Here is an 18,065-nt window from a genome sequence, read left to right as displayed (position 1 = left end):
ATAATTTTTCCCTCAACATTTACCCCAATATCTCATTTTCCCCATACTGGTTTAGATTCTATGGCCAATCACTATAGTCTTTCCTTTGCAAACACCTTTAATGCCTGTGTCCTTGCTCTTCATCTTACACACCTGGAAAACCCATGCCCTGATTATACTTTATTCTCTGCATCTGCTCCAGAATGGCTGATCCTAGCTCAAGAAAAGTAAAAACAATTGTGCTAACTGGCTTCTCATTAAATTCGTAATTACTATTTTCAAATGGGCTCTCAAAATTCCTCGGCAATCCTATAGTTCCTTCTATAATCTACTCGGCCATTCTTGAAGACAACCATTACTACCTTCCTTCTTCTCAAACCTCTAATACTTCCCATATACAGCCACGATAATGTCTTTGTTTCATATGTCACTGAGAAAATGGAAGGAATCAGACGGACACCCCCTAATCTTCCCACCACTAAATCTACCAATTACCTGCAAGTCTATCTATTCTCTGCTTTCTCTCATTACAGTGGAAGCCAGTCCTCCATTTGTGCTCTGAATCTCACCCCGCTTGCCTTCTCAAGGATTCCTCTGTTATTGCCCATTGCTGCTGCCACATCACCACTCCCTCCCGCTTTACCAGCTTATTCTCATCAGTGCACGAATATGATTTAATTGCTCCCATTATAGAACAAAACTAAGCAAACCGTCTCTTGACCCTTCCAGCTACCAGTACTTCTGCTCCTCTTCAAGGCAAAAAAAAAAATTTTTTTTTTTTTCGAGATGGAGTCTTGCTCCGTTGCCAAGGCTGGAGTGCAGTGGTGCGATCTTGGCTCACTGCAACCTTTGCCTCCCGGGTTCAAGCGATTCTCATGCCTCAGCCTCCCAAGTAGCTGGGACTACAGGCATCCTCCACGGAGCCTGGCTAATTTTTGTATATTTAGTAGAGACAGGGTTTCACCCTGAGACAGCTGGTCTCAAACTCCTGACCTCAGGTGATCCTCCCACCTTGGCCTCCCAAAGTGGTGGGATTTTAGGTGTGAGCCACTATGCCCAGCCCAAGGCAAAATTTCTTGAAAGAGCTGTTATCTCTACTCTTTTTCCTTAAGTCATTCCAATCAGGCTATTTCCACCAATCCACTGAAACTAGTACTGAAGTCAGTGACTTCATCTTCCAATATAGTGACTTTCATCTTCCAATGGGTCTCAGATCCTTCCCATCTTGACTGATAGTGGCAACTGATATAGCTAATTGGCCCCTTTGATGTAACGCTCCCCTCTTTGCTTCCATGATGCCACTCTCTCCTGGTTTCCCTCCTACCTGATTGTTTACTCCTTCTGACTCCTTCAGTATTTCCCCTTGCTCTGCTTAATCTCCAAGTATGTGAGTGTCTTAGAGTTGATTTGAATCCTCTTCTCCACTGTTACTTTCTCCCCAGGCCATATCACCTAGTTCCATGGGTTTATCAAAATACTGGTGACTCCATAATCTTCAGTCCTGACCTCTCGAGATCTAGATTTGGCTAACTTCTTACTTGACATTTCCACAGGCAACTCCCAGACATCTTAAAGTTAATACATCTAAGACAAAATTGTTCTTTACTTCACTTTGTAACTATTGTCATCACCTATTGTTATTCATGCCAAAAATCTAGGTGATGTCCTTGGTTTTTCCTTTTCCTTCACTCTTCATATCCAATCTATCATGCCAATCTGCTTTCACAGTATATCTCAAATCTGCCCTATTCCTTCCACTTTCGTGTAAGCCATCATCTCTTGCCTGGACTACTGTATTCGCTTCTGCCTTCAGCCTCTACTCTTGACCTACTGCAACACATTCTTATATAGCAGAAATATATCTAGCCATGATATGAATTGGATCAATCATTTCACTACTTGAACTATTCAAAGGCTTCCCTTTCTAACTTCTAACCATAGTGTACAAGGTACTATATGATCCAGCTACATGCCTCTCTCCAGTCTCGTTCTGATACTGTCTCACTCTAGCCATATTGTTTTTTTTTTCAGTTCCTTGAACACAGCAGTTTTTCACCTTGTGATCTATGCACACACTGCTTTTTTCCTCTCTTATTTCACAAGGTTAAAGCCTATTCTTCCTAGTTATCAAGTAAAATGTCACCTCAGCAAAGCCTTCCAAAGTAAACCATAATCACCTTAATTAGAGTAAATCCTCCTTAGTCCTTCTCTCTCAACCTATTTGTTTCCTTGCCTGCTTGCAAGCTCTGTAAGTAGGCTCTGTGTTGGTCTTATTCCCTCTATCCCTACGCCTAGCATAAAATAGGTACTCCATAAATATATGGTGAATGATGAATTACTTGACCATCTTTAGAAAAAAAAAAATGGCTTCTCTGCATTTACAAATCCCTTGGTAAACTTGGTGAGGCTTGTTGATCAGGGGTGCTGCCAGAGAGCCAGATGTGAATATAAGCTCAGCCTAGCTTTTTAGGCCACACATAGATGGGACACTCTTTATCTGTGCTCTTATTTAGCCCACATTTTCTACCTCAGATATAAACAAGGACATTATGAGAAACAGTCAAATACTTGCTGAGGTCAAGATGCACAATGCTATACCAGCCTCCTGACTGATATATAATAGCTGTATCGAAAGAACATTGGATTAGTTTGACACGTGGTCTTAGCAAACTCAAGTATGAGGTTGGGGGACTTTCAGGGATGTCTAATTATGCTCACAAACCATCCTTTTAATCTAGTCAACAATCTTGCATGGAATTGGTATCAAGCTCAATAATTCATTAATTCAATGTTTGTTGAGTACCTAGCACATAAAAGGCATTCTTTACTGAAAAGACACTGGTTGAAATGAATAGACATCATTTCCTCTTATGGAGATGAGACTAGTGAGAAAAAGAGACCAAAACAAAACAAGAAAATGAGTACTGGTAAAAGTAATCATAAAAAAGAAATTCCAAGGTGATATGAGGGAATTACAGGGGGTTACTTTAGATTGGGTGGTCAGAAAAGGCCCACCTGAAGAGCTTATTTAGATTGAAAATCAAATGGTAATCCATATTTTGTAAAATCTATTGGCTTCTTATTTTTGAAAATCACATTTGCCCAGCTCTAGTCTTCTCTCACCTCTCCATGATTTCTTGAGGATAATAATTACATTACAATGCCATAAGGGTTTGAGTAGTATGGCAAAGAAAACAAAATGGTCTCCACATTTGATATGTAGCATTTATCCCCTAAGATCTGAACACATTTATAGCTTTAGCAAGAAACCTAGATTCTAACTTTTTTCATTATTGGTCAATGGTTAACTGAAGAGGTTCTTTTTAAAGATAACACTAGGAGCCAATTATTTTCAAGAAATGTCAATTCTGATTTTCCTTACTAGTATGAAAAGTTTGGTTGCAAGATTAAAGGAAGGAGCCAACACACTCAAACTACGTATCAAAGGAAGCCAGTTACTCTTAGAATCAAGTATATATGAGCAGACATGAGTGAAGTTATAAAGGGTAAAATATTTTTCAGAAACCTAAATAAATTATGTAATGGAAAATTTTACATTGACTACTCATTTTTATCACAAGTTTTGGTAAATAAAAAAAATAACCTTGCTAATCTTTACTAGGTTAGAAACTCTAAAAGAGAGGTTAAAGTAGGCAAAAGTAACAATCAAAGTGGTTTCTGCCTGCTACTGCAATTTTTCATCAATTATGCCTGGCGTGATAACCTATTTACTTACTGGAACATGAGATCTAACAAAAATATGGAGAAGAGGGTTATCCATGTTTATTCATGCTTTATTCAGTGATTTAAAAATTTTAACTCCACCCTGAACTTTTCATAATACTTTTGTCAAGTGAAGAATCATGAGGCTCATAAACTTGGAAACAAGAGCTTCCTTTCTCATAAAGGGTTGCAGCCTTCAGGCTGGCCATCCTGCAGGTTGGGAAGTGTAGCCTCTGGCAGAAGCCAGGAGCAAGCACTTTGAGGGAGGGGTAAAGGGAACAGGCATTGATGTTGACTGGCGTGGCCATATACAACTTCAACAAGCTGTAGGAGGAGTCACGACTATTAATGAAAGGAGAAACATGCTCATGTAAGCTTCATGCCTCTTCATGGACAGCATGTTAAAAAAATGGCAACATTAACATGATCCGAGGGTGGCATTTTTGGCCCTCTGACATCAAAAGGTGAAGCAGAGGACACAAAAACTCTCACTGCACATCCTCCTCAAGTGGGCCAAAACTTGTCTGGAGATGGTGGTCAGTTTCGAGGAAGGGATGCATTGTGAAACTGGTGAGCAGTCACACTGAAACTGCAAAGAGGTGGCTGCAAAGAGGGAGGGGGCATCCAGTAGCAGCCACAGACTATTCGCTAAAGGCAATAAAGGAATAAGTTGTTGTTTTCTTGTTTTCCAGAGCTAGTTTCTGCATCCTCCTTAGGAAAGAATTCTGGTTAAAGGTTAATAAGGAAGAGGCATACTGAGGTGTGTCTGACCTCCCATCCTGTCATGCTGGTACCTTAGTTTTGAAGGTTTCTCTGGGGTCCCCTTGGCCAAGAGGAGGTCTGTTCAGTCGGCTGGGGGGCTTAGGATTTTACTTTTATTTCCTACTCCCTAAGTGCTAAAGCACTTTCAGGTTTATTACTATGTAATTTCCATAAACAAAGTCCTGTGAGGAATAGAGAACACATTTTCATGCTCTTTGGGGGTAAGAAAAGAATTTGACAGAAAGGTGACCATATTTAGAAAATCCATATGAAAAATAAATTAGAAAACAATTTACATTACGAAAGTATTCACCTTTAAGGTTCATTATTTAATACATGATGGGAAGGCTTATGAACAGAGAAAGCTAAGAATTTAAAGAACTGTCAAGTAATGATCAGAAATGAAGATAAAGCAGCTATGAAATCATAAAGTCAATGAGAAATTATTAGATTTGTATTACTCAGCAATGTATATTTTATAGAGAGATTATCTGTAACATTTCCAGCTTCATTGAAAATGCATGTCCTGAAAATATCTAAGGTTTAAAATGCCAACAATTAAGAAAGGGTTACTTTTCCAGGAGGGAAGCAGTTTGTTAAAATTATAAAAAGCAGATTACTATCAACAAATGACACCCTAAAAACATCACTGACCAAGAATTTAATACATATAACACACAACACAAAATGCCAGTTTATAAACTACGTATATTTTAATACATTAAAGTCCTTCCAGAAATCTATTCATGCAATGATCTAACTGAAATAAATATGGTGGATTAGTCTGTAATGGAATAAAAGGAATTAAAATGTAATATAGTTCTCCGTGTAGATATACAGGGGACAGAATTTCCCAGATTTATTGAAGCCTCTCTGGAGAAAAGCAAACAGTTTACATTCCTCATCACACTGAACTGAAGATATTATTTATATACTATCAAAATAAAATATATTTGTTTTTGATGCAGTATTAAGTTTATATTAACTGTTATGTACTTTATGATTGGTGTGGTCTTACAGAGAATAGGATGTTTTAAGATTTTTCTTAAACATGCAAAGTAAACCACAAAAAAGACCATCAAAATAGTTTCCTGTACTTGGTTCCGAAGAGAAAATATGAATGATGAGATGTGCCACTTGGAGACTGTGATCACAGTGTAGCTCACACACAAAATGCATACAGAACACATTCTTATGTAGTATGAAAACTGTCTAAAATTCAATTATTTTACCAATATGCAGAAACTTACCTGATACATTATTTTTGATTGGTAGTTTGTCTCTATTTTTTTTTTTTTTTTGAGATGGAGTCTCACTCTGTCGCCCAGGTTAGAGTGCAGTGGCACGATCTTGGCTCACTGCAACCTCCACTCCCTGGGTTCAAGTGATTCTGCTGCCTCAGACTCCAGAGTAGCTGGGATTACAGGTGTGCGCCACCATACCTGGCTAATTTTGTATTTTTAGTAGAGACAGGGTTTCACCATGTTGGCCAGGCTAGTCTCGAACTCCCAGCCTCAAGTGATCTTCCCGCCTCAGCCTCCCAAAGTGCTGGGATTACAGGCATGAGCCACCGTGCCCGGCCAGTCTCTATTTCTTTTTAATGTACTGAAAAAAATAGTATCAAAACCAAGCACACTGTAAAGTTACAGTAGAACTTTGAAATAGATGTCTACTCATACAAAAGGCTAAATTTATTTTGTAGTTTTCTTATAAGAGAATTAACATCCAACCTTCAAGTTTGAATGTTGTTACCTGGCTAATCTGGAGTATTTCATGAATTAGAATTGCTAATTACAAAGCTTTTTTTTTTTTTTTTTTTTTTTTTGAGATGGAGTCTTGCTCTGTGGACCAGGCTGGAGTGCAGTGGTGCAATATCGGCTCACTGCAATCTCCGCTTCCCAGGTTCAAAAGACTCTCCTGTCTCAGCCTCCCGAGTAGCAGGGATTACAGGCCTGAGTCATCATGCCTGGCTAATTTTTGTATTTTTAGAGGCGGGGTTTCACCACATTGGCCAGGCTGGTCTTGAACTACTGACCTCAAGTGATTCATCACCTTGGCCTCCCAAAGTGCTGGGATTACAGGCGTGAGCCACGGCACACAGTCCAAAGCTCTTTAAGTGTAACATTGAAGAGCTAAAGTGTAGTTTTCTTTAATGAACTGAAAAAATTAGTACAATCTTTACACAAAGAATAGCTAAGAAAGTATAACCAGCACAGAATGTTAGCTGTAGTTAGCTACTGCAGTTCAAAGATCAGCAGGGTAGTAACTAGAGAAAGTTATATCCTTGGAGTTCAAATAATCGTCCAAAATAGGTTGTCTTGAAAAATGAGATGATGAAAAGACAGTTCAATACATACTGATCTCACCTCTCTAAACTTTAACAGAGACTATTTGAACCAACTTTTTAAAAACAAGAATGTGATAGCACCTTGACTTGAGACCCCCATTAGAATTATAGTGAATAGTAGTGACATATCCTATAGTAGTGACATATCCTAAAAGCCATGGATAATGAGGATGGCATGACTTAAATTACTCACAATTTCGTTCAGGTTGAAAATCAATTTGATGTTTAGCAAAATAATCTCTCTAAAGAAAGGGGTGAATAATGCAAACCAATGAAGGTCATAGACACCTATGTATAGAGATAGATACTGCCATCATTCAAGCACTGTTCTTGGAAGAATTCAGCTAAATTAGTAATTATGGCACTTCTGGATTTCTGAAAAAATTTAATCTCTGGATTACTCTGGAAACACAGGTATAATTTCAAATTAGCTTTTCATTACTTTGCAAACTTAGTTTTTCATTAAGTTGAACACTTAAAAACTTGTACCATAAGTTTACTTCTGTTTAAAAGGAATGAGTATGGGAGTTTTATGCCCTATTTTGGACTCAGTCCAAATCTCAGTCTCAATGATTAGTGTCTGTCTTGTCTGTAAAGACAAGACATATTTTACTGAAAACAAACAAACAAAAAACAAAAACCACAATGTGAAATCTTAATGATATTAAAACATTTAAGAAAAGAGACTCTCACTTGAAATACACTGTGAATCTTGCCTACTGTTGCCTTTTAAAAAAAATTAGCACTTACATAAATATATTCATTAATTAAGAAAAATGTTCACAATAAAAATACATTCTGCCCATTCACTTGATAACAAACATACACATATTCTACTATAGTTTGAAGCAAATCAGAGTTTAAACATTTTTCTTCCAGGTACCTCTGAAATGTATTAGTTTTATAGCAACATGGTCCCTTTTTAGTAAAAACAAACCAAAATAGGTAAATTTATATAAATTATATTTACAAAATATTAGTATATTCTCATGAATATAGGCTTTTCTCATTTTTTTGCTTAATAGAAAGTATAGTGTTTCAAAACGAAAGTAAAACACATAGCCCAAACCAAAACAAAAACATATGCAAAAACATTTTATTTATAATAGATCAACATTTTTGACATGAAAGGTAGCCACTTTCAATTTCTCAGGAATGCCTAGAACCCAACAGTTTTCAGAAAGACTACTTAGTTCACAATTATTTCACTGTAGGTAAATGAAATAATTTCAGAATGAACTTTTCAAATGGCTTTGCCTATGGCAAATTGTTTTATAAACTTGAATGTATGGTAAGCTAGCTTTCCCAGGAAATGAATGTAATCCAACTATGTTCCAAATGTATTAAACCAGTTTATACAACAAATATGAGAATCACCTATGTGCATCAACTGTGCTAAAACAAGAATTCTTTTTATCAAAATATTCATTTTTCAAAAAGGCCTCACATTAACCCCTCAAACCAAGCACCCCCTTCCTATGTCCAGCACTCTTTTCTACTTCAAGTTGCATGACTGTATAGACAACTGTCAAATTCCAGTGGAACTGTACACTGACTTAAGACTCTATGTAATATACATCAAACACAGGAGGTCACTGACTTTCAGGGACAAGGTGATAACTAACTAGTTATAATTTAGCCAATGTCTTTTTTAGTTTAGAGGGAAAAAAGTAGCCCCCAAGTGTCCTTAACTTTTCAGTACTTCTCTGTAACACACAGAATGAAAAGGTACTCTCTAAAATTAAAATCATTAGAAAATATCTTAAATAAAATGTTTTACATAAATAAGTGTTAAATTTCAGATTCAAACTATATTTTCTTCTGTATCTCAATTTGGGAAAAATCTCACAATCATTAACTCTTCTCAGTTACATTTATTTTTGAGCATTTAAATCTACTACACACCAGTTTGTAAAATTCACCTTGGTTACCTCTCCCCATGCCTATGTGCTGTCTTTCCTCAGGTAAGTCCATTATATGCATCTAAGTGCTGGGGAGGTTTAAATAGCACTTAAAGAATATTCATGAGAGTTATGAAATGAAGGTTTCGTCTTTAGCTATTTACTGTAGGATTTGTAATTCAAATCATCACAGCATCCTAAAGAAATACTGTGTGAATGGAATGCACACAATTCCTATAGAACACACAAACTGATGTCCAAAAGGCACAGAGTAATGCTGGTGGCTCTTTCTAGTCAGTTAAGAAACAATAAAAAGTCTGCATTATTCTTTCATAATTTAAATACTTAAGTAATCTCCACTTTATTATTTTATAACAATGACTTCAAATTTACATTATTTTAAGTACCATTGTAATAGCTTAGTGTATAATACAGATATTTGCGAATATCCCATCCAAAAATTAAAAAAAACTTCTTCACTATATATATATTTATATAAAAATTATTCTGAAAGACAAGAACATAGACAAGGGACTTGGTACAGACCATCAACTCAATTTTCTATCACCACAGTTGTAACTCCAAAATCAACAAATATACAGCAGTAATTAAAAGCAGTGCAAATATCTTTGGAGGTTAGGATAAAATTATAATGCAAGAACATAAAACTGAGGAAATAAAAAAGGCAAGTACTTCAAGTACAAGGAACCAGTCGGCTTGAGGTCCATCTTAGTGTTTACTGGGGGCTTCTTTCCTGCTTCTACTTCTTTCTCTGAAACACATTGGCCAACATGGCGCCTGATGTTGTCAACTGGCCCATTTTGTTCAAAAACTTGGTCTTTGTATCTTCACTCACTAAGCTTGCAGCAATTGACATTGAGCTAGGAAAGAAAATTTAAAATTCATGTAAAGCAATTAAAAAATAACAATTTTTCATTTATTTAGTAGCATATCATTAACGAACACACTCTGAATTGGCATCACAAAAGGGAAACTAATATTTATGGAGGGTAGTTTGTATATGCCATACTAGATTAGGAGCTTTCATGTTCGTTATCTATAGTAAAGGAAGCAGTACATGTGGTGGTTAGGCACAAGTCTGGGACTGGACTGAATCTTGGCTCTGTTTACCAGCTCGGGTAAATTATTTAATCTCATCTGTAAAACGAGGATGATTCTAGTATTTGTCTCCTAGGGTTATTAGGATTATATTAATACAACTGTAAAGTGTTCAGTATAGTGCTAGGCACATAATAGCATGATGTAATTGTTAGTAGTAGTTATTCTTTATCACTTCATTTAATTCTTACAGCAATCCTGGAAGATAAATATTATCAGTATTTTCACAAATGAGTAAATTAAATTGCAATGAAGTTTTGTGCTGTGCTGATAATAATCCTATGGTATATTCCTTTTTAGGGGGATATTCCTTTTTTGGGGGATGTCCTGAATTGCCAGTTGCATTGATTTCAATCAATAGTTTCGAATCCATTTCTTCTTTCTTTTTCACCAACCTGCTCTGTAGGGAATAAACACAATCTAAATGACCACTAAAGATTGCTAATTTATCATAGTACTGAACAGAAACAGAATACTGATCAAGCACAATTTTTCAATGACCTGACAACTGTCCTGTAATAGACTTGGAATCCACTTTATTGCCTTGTGGCTTTGGCCAACATGCTTTAGATCTCTCTGACTCAGTTTCCTCATCTGTAAAACACAGCTTGCAATTTCTGTTGTAAAATATTCTGAGGATTAAGTAAGATAATGTGTTTGAACATGTCAAAGACAACGTGTGGCAAGCTGCAGGTGCTCAACATGTCTGTTGAATCTACTGCAGGAGGTGTGTGCTGCCACGGAGGACACCTGGGTCTATGTAGTCTATAAGGGTGTGCACTGTGAATTACTCAAGTTAAAAACCAAACCACAACTCCCACCTTGAAAATCTTCTTCACATTGCTCTTCTGACAGTACACCAGTGGGGTCTCTTTCCTGCTGCTTCTCTTCCCACAAAGTAATCTTCCCTAAGGTTCAGTATTTGGCTCTTAATTCTTCAATTATAAAACTTACTCTCCAAGTTTCAAATTGAATCGCATCCCTTTTCCTGAGGGTCAGTCCCACATTACTATTATTTGCTACATAAAGCCAACATCTCAAGCTTTTGTTCACACCTAACTTTAGAAATAACTCTCCATTTTAATTCCCCCCTCTTTTTGCCAGTGGTTCTACTATTTTCCTCTGTTTCTAACAGTGAATTTAATAGCTCCTTCTACTTCTATTTCAAACCAATCACAAGTCCTGTGACCTTATTTATTGAAGCATCTCCTCTACTGTTTCTTTTTACTTCCATGGCTAATACTTCACAACTCAGTGATTCCAACAGTCTTCCATCTTTAATTATCAGATTAACTTCCAAAAGTCACTTCTTGATATCACATCTTAGCTCCAAAATCTTTAATGCTTACATACCACCTACAAGATGAAATGTGCTTTGCATTCAGGAAATGTAGCAGTCTATTTCTTGTTTTTCCATACCACTGTCACTGACTATCTCTTTGACTCCCCTCAGTCAGGTTTGTCCAGACTATTGTTCAATCACTCTCAAATCTTTCTATCCATTGCCTACCCATCTTTCAAAGCCCAGCTGAAGTCCTATGGTGCCTTTCCTTAACATTCTAGCTTTTCAGTGCTCTTCCTTTCTTTAGAAAACTCAGTGTAAGTCAAAAGATAAGTATGATTTAAATTTACATCTAGAAAAAGGGGATGTATGGGTCAGACCATAGTTGAGATATCAAGTTTTTAAGTTTTAATGATATTCTAAGAGGAGGCCAACCATGATGTTAAGGAGTCTGGAAACTATAACAGGTAAAAATTAAAGGAATGAAAAATATTTGGCTTGAAGAAGATTTAGGTGACTTAACCGATACCTGCATATGTCATATGTGAAAAATTGGATATATAATGTATATCTGCAGGGGTGTATATATCTGCATAGGTCTACTGATACACATCACAGTCACCTGGAAAACTTCTGAAAATGCAGATGCCTAGGTCTAATCCAGTACTTCTGATTCTTTCCATCTGAGGTAGGAGGGCCAGGTCTATACTACAAAGCTCTTCAGTTAAAAAAAAAAAAAAAAATCATTGCATTACAGCAATTCCGCCCCCACCCCAAGACAGAGTGTAAATTTTTATCAGTTTTATAAAGGGGTTTGTAACACTCTCCCACCCCTCTACCAGATGATAAAGACTTGTTTTAGAGGGCATAGGCATTTTGGAAAGGGAGATTTTAATCCAGGAAAAGATAAATTTTTAAAAAGAGTTATTAAAATGAAATGGGCTGCCTTGTAATGTGTATCCTCACTGAAGTTTTCAAGCAAATCTCAGATCTTTTCTTTGCAACTAATATCCCTATCTTCTTTAAAACTATTTATGTCCTATATTACTTATCTCTTTTCTTCTCTTTAAAATCTCCATTTGGGCCAGGCACAGCGGCTCACAGCTGTAATCCCAGCACTTTGGGAGGTCAAGACGGGTAGATCACTTGAGGTCAGGAGTTTGAGACCAGCCTGGCCAACATGGTGAAACCCCCTCTCTAGTAAAAATACATTAATTAGCTGGGCATGATGGTGCACGCCTGTAATCCCAGCTACTCGGGAGGCAGGCTAAGGCAGGAGAATTGCTTGAACCCGGGAGGTGGAGGTTGCAGTGAGCCGAGATGGTGCCACTGCACTCCAGCCTGGGAGACAGAGTGAGACTCTATCTTGAAAAAAACAAAAACAAATCAAAAATAAAATCTCCACTTGATTTCTAACACCATTCTGGTTTGCCTTCTATTTCTTAGTTAAATTCTTCCATAAGCATCTGAAATGTTGGTCTCTAATTCCATGCCTGGTCACCTTCTCCCCATCAGAGCCCCCTTTTCAAATGATATCATTCATCTACCACTGCTCCAACTGTAAGCCTTTAATTACCACCCATATGCTGCTAATGGTTCTTAAATCTCAATGAACTGCCTATAGTGTTTCTCTACCTGTGCCTCACATTTTAAATATTCCTCTTCAGAATAGTTCTTCCTGTAGTTCCATTTTGTTGTATTTTATCATCATCCGCTTAAATGTTCAGATCAGAAATGTAGGAATCTTTTGATTCTGTTCTCCTTCACTCTTAATCAGCTGCCAAGTTAAACTGAGTTCACATCTGAAATATGGATCTCAAATCCATCTTCTCATATTCACTGCCATACACTGGCATTATAACATGGTGGTTAAAATCACGGTCTCAAGGACCATAATGCCTGGGTTCTGGTTCCTCCACTTAGTAGCTAGGTGGCCTCTGAGCAACTTACCTACCTCTCTGTCATCTGTAAAATGAGAATAGTAAAACTATCTACTTTGTAGGCTTAGTATGACAATTATTAGCAAATATATGAAAAATGTTTAGAATGGTATCTGGTTCATAAGCATTACTTGTTGTTACCTTCCCATCCAAGACCACACTTCATCTTATCATGGGTTCCTGTAACAGCTTTCTAATCTGTTCCACCCACTTCTCTATTCACTAGAGTCTGGTTCCTAAAGAGTGATTCTCAAGGTGTGGTTCCTAGACCTGCAGCATTAGCACCACCTGGGAACTTGTTATCAATACAAATTCTCAGACTCCACTCCGATCTTCTGAATCAAAAACTCTGGGGCTGGTACTCAGCAATTTCCAGGTGATTCTGATGGACACTAACTCTAGACAACCAAAGTTCCTAAGAATTGGCTACAGGTAGCAGGCCAAATCCAGCCTGCTGTTTTTATAAATAAAGTTTTACTGAAACACAGCCATGCACATTTATTTACATATTGCCAAAGGCTGCTTTCCAGCTACAATAGCAGAGTCTAGCTCAGTAGCTGTGACAGAGATTGTATGGTCTCCAAAGTTTAAAATAATGTTTACTATCTCTACAAAAAAGTTTGCTGCCACCTGGCCTATAACATAAAGTCCAAATTTCCCAGTGTGGCACACAGAATTCTTTATTGTTTGGTGCCTGCCTACCTTTATATACTTATCTCTACCATTCTCCCACATGTACTCTGCACTCTAGCTTTACTTACAGTTCCCAAACACGCTCTTCTGTAACTTTTGTCATTTTGCACAGTGCTGATTTTTCTGCATGTAATCCTCTTTTGCTCTTCCTTTTTTCCTCCCTAGTCGCCATTCATATCTGAAGACTCCTGTATTCCTTTATCCTTGGAACCATTTGCAGGCATTGTTTTAGTGTTTATCTTTATTTTTAACTGCTTCTTTTTCCCACTTTCAGCTGTGAATACCCCGAGGGAAGAGACTATGACTTGCTCAAGCTCATCTTTGTGAACAGCCCATGGTAAGCCCTCTGAATTTTACTTACTGCTGAATGACTATAAGAAGGGTACCAAAATAGTTATGCATACATTTTCTGCCTGCAGATCAGTGCTTTTCAAACTTTTCTGACACAGATCCATAGTAAGTGCCACATTTACATGATGACTTGTAGTACTTACACAGGTAACTGATGTTTCATAAGAAAGACTCATCTTTATCACTTGGGATGTACTCTCTATTTGATTCTATTTCTTGGGATGAAATACCTGTCACAACCAATTAAATTAATTAAACAGTGTACTAACGTCAATGATCTGCAGTTTGAAAAATACTGCTTTTAACCACAGGCTCTTTGAAGGTGAAATCCATATATGCATCATCTTTGTATTCCCCACAACAAAAGGCAGAGCTCTTCACAGATACAGATAACTTTATCTGCACCCACTCTTGCTTTTCCTTCCATCTTAGAAGCAGTTCCTTTTACTGCTTCAAGTAAAAGGCTTTCCTCTTGTGCTTTTGATCTACAATAGACTTCAGAGGGAGGTTGGGGTCAAGGAAGGCTTCCCTGAAGAGGCAACATCTAAGCTCTGTCCTGAAGGATGAATAGGAACTAGCCAGGCAGAGTAAGAATACTCCTGGCAGACGGAATCATATGTGTAAAAACCTGAGGAGAACAGAAGCTTGCCGTGAATCTGATTAAGTCTCTAGATCTAGACCCAGCTACCAAATATACGAGAAATAGAGAAGAACATGTTAAAAGACAGAAGAGAAATGCAATCACCAAAATTCAGACTGTGGGAAACTCTATAGGACATGACTCAGTTTCTTCAATAAGTAAATTGTACGGAGAAAAAAGGAATAGAAGGGTGACATTCTGTCTATGGATTGAAGGAGACAACATAGCAACCAACTACAATGTACAGAACTCATTTGGATCCTGACTCAAAGAAACAAACTGTAAGGAAGACAAACAACAAATCACTGACATTTATGAAACAAAGAGAAATTTGAACAAAAGCCAGATAGTTGATGATATTAAGTTGTTATGTTGGTGTGATAATGATATTGTGTTTATGTTTTTTTTAAATAATACTTATCTTTAAAAGATACATATCAGAGAATGGGAGGGAGAAGTAGGTCGGGTATGGATGAAATTGAAGCTGGGTTACAGTTATAACATATATAGAAATTCATTATATTTTCAGTTTATTTTTGTGTTTGTTAGAAAAGCCTGTAAAAAACCTCTATAAAAAACCACTAATATAGAAGATGTGAATGTGTCTATTGTTTTAATCCTCTGTGGCTAAAATGGTTATATATGGAGAAGACTGCTTCCATTCTAAGAGGCTTTATAAAGTAAGGGTTCTAACATATCAAAGATATATGCGTGTTGCATATGGGGAATAGGGAGGAGCGCATGCGCGAGTGTGTGTATGTTTCTAGACCGATAGGATGAAACACTTATTCCCAGTAGTTAGCCTTAAAGAAAATACTTTTGAGCTTTTTATGTCTGAGTCCACTTAAGATGCTCAAGGTTACTTCAGTAAGAGTACGTACAGCTCATTTGTAAATAACTCCCACTCCTGAAACTCCAACGTTATACTCTTTCACATCTATGCTTATATTTTAATTTTACTGAATCCTTGGATTCCAATTAGTTTGATTAGAAGCATGTGACTAGAACATTCCCAAGTTGATAATCCTTTATGCAGTACGTTGTTCATCTTACAACTCCTGTCATAACTTTCTAGACATTCTTTTGACCAGTGAGTGAACAACCCAGCTATATATCAGAATTTTGTTGGAAGCTTTTAAACATACAGATCCCTAGGCTGACTGACAATATTGAGAGAAGGCGCAGGGCATGGGGTGGAGACCTGAATTTTAAATTCCCCAGATAATTCTGATGAGATGGTTTATAGACCAGGATTTGAGAACCAATGACTTAAATCATTTTCTTGTCTTCCAAACAAAGGACTATAACATAACACAAAATGACACATTACACTGATTGACAGCAAATTTAGATAGAAAAATTAAGGTTAACATGTAGCCTTAAAAAAGGAATTAATGTCTTACCCTTGAGGCTCTTGGACGGTCTTGTTTTCAACTTTTTGTTCACATTCTTTTATCATGGAACTTAAAATAACCTGATTAAAAAAATTTACCTTAGTGAAATACAGTTTACATAGTAAAATACTATGGTTTAATCTAATGTTTTAATTTTTAGTATTCCTATAAGCTAATATGTTAATTAAAAATTTAGTTTTGGCAGTTACTTTGTTAAAGGAATTCATATTAGATTGCTAGACTAGGTACAGAAGTAGCTTTAAAAAAATCTCAATCATATAACAATAATTTATTTTGATTTTCACTAGTCTTCTTTCTAAATGTTTTCTATTCTCCCTTAGCTTACTCACCATCTTCTAATGTTAAAAGTAAAATGTATATACATCTATATATTTAACATACACACACACTATGGTCACACACACATTTTCCCAGTAAAAGCTGTCCTGTTCTACGCCCCTTTGCTTTCTCCAGGTTGTAAAAAGCAAGATCCCTTATTTTAATGTCTAGAGCTGAGACTAGGTATAGCACCACGGCTACTAAAATATAATGAGGGATATGCTAGGTGTGTAAAAGTTAACACCATTCCTGCAGGGAGACTGAGTGAGTGACAGAAAGGTTAGAGAGATCTAAACTGCTGCTCTAATATCTGGCAACCACACCAGAAAATGAATGGCTCTTCTGAATATTCTTGGCCCATGTTTGGGCATGGAGGTCACTAAAAAAATATTTATTGTCTACCTACTACAGCCTAGGCACCTTTTTAGACGGGGGGGATAAAGCAAATAAAACAGACAATATTCCCTATTTGTGGAGCTTATGTTCTAGTAAGAGAGATAGATACACAAAAAGCAGGTAAATTATGCAGTATATTAGAAAGTGATAAGGGTTTTAGAAAAAACATTGAGTAAGATAAGGGGTACTAGGAAGGCCAAAGTGGAGAATGGTACAATTCACATGGAAGTGTTCAGGGTAGGCTTCATGGAGATGATAATGTTTAAGTAAAAACATGAAGGAGATGGAGGAATAAATGCTGCAGACGCTAGGAAGAGGCTGCTCAAAGGCTGTGAGGTGGGACTAGACCTGCCATGTCCTAAGGAAAGAAGCCAGAGTTGGTGCAGGGTGAGCAAGGGAGACAGGATAGAAGATGAAGTCTTAATTAAAATGTACTAGAAGAGAGGGCCAGATCCTATAGTGCCTTGAGATTATGATAAGGACTTTGGGGATTATTCTGAGAGAATGAAACTTTTATCATGCATCATGTGGGAAATTCTAGGTTACCCTTTTTTGAATGTATTCTCTGCTACCCCACTCTCTTATCTCACAGGTTATAGCATTTGTTGTTTGGCTAGTTTTTTGCTTTTTGGTTTTTAAGGGGAATTTTTTGTATTTTTCTTTATCCTTCTTGCATTGTCTCTGTTTCCTCCAGTATCCTCCTTCTTTCTTCTATATTTTCATCTCTATCTTTGGTATTCTAGGCTTTTCTAAATGATTGGTAATCTTGGGATGTCTACTCATGACTGGAGCACCAAAATGTGGATTAGAATCTCTTTATGCATCAGTAGACTTCACTTTAAGTTAAATCTGGCAAAAACCTAACTTTCTGTTGTTCCTTTTTCCCCTGTAGGTATAAACCTGACAGCCAGCATTTGAAGGGTAATGAGGTGTCCCATCATTAACTAGCTGTCACTTATTTTCCCTCTTTTCAGTATGGTTTTCAGCTATGCCCGATATCTCAAGTCTGCAGACTAAAGCTCCAGTCTCTCTTCAAGGTTGCAAAGGGAATCTGGGAATCTGATCCTTTTAAAGTCTTTAAATTATTCCTCTTATTCAGTCCCACCATACCCTAATGGAGGTAGGGAAATTTGCGGTGAAACAGGCTTGCTTCTTATATGTTCTGTCCTAAAGACTTAGATTTAGCATCTATCCTGGAA

The 18,065-nt window shown here is 37.0% G+C and overlaps 1 protein-coding gene across 3 annotated transcripts in view; it reads right to left on the bottom strand.

Annotated features, from left to right (window-relative positions):
• Positions 1-7,893: 7,893 nt before the first annotated feature.
• The window catches only part of RELCH (RAB11 binding and LisH domain, coiled-coil and HEAT repeat containing), a 118,802-nt gene continuing 108,630 nt past the window's right edge, over positions 7,894-18,065 (bottom strand). For all 3 annotated transcript variants that reach the window (XM_054461277.2, XM_054461280.2, XM_054461284.2), the window contains 2 exons: positions 16,141-16,211; positions 7,894-9,593 (listed from right to left, as the gene is read on the bottom strand). In XM_054461277.2, coding sequence (XP_054317252.2) covers positions 9,473-9,593; positions 16,141-16,211 — 192 coding nt within the window. In that variant the 3' untranslated portion in view covers positions 7,894-9,472. The remainder of the gene's footprint in view (positions 9,594-16,140; positions 16,212-18,065) is intronic.

This window comes from Pongo pygmaeus, chromosome 17 (assembly GCF_028885625.2).
Source record: "Pongo pygmaeus isolate AG05252 chromosome 17, NHGRI_mPonPyg2-v2.0_pri, whole genome shotgun sequence".
Lineage (NCBI taxonomy): Eukaryota > Metazoa > Chordata > Mammalia > Primates > Hominidae > Pongo > Pongo pygmaeus.
The sequence above is the reverse complement of the archived record's forward strand: the minus strand, read 5'-3'. Positions and strand labels throughout refer to the sequence as shown.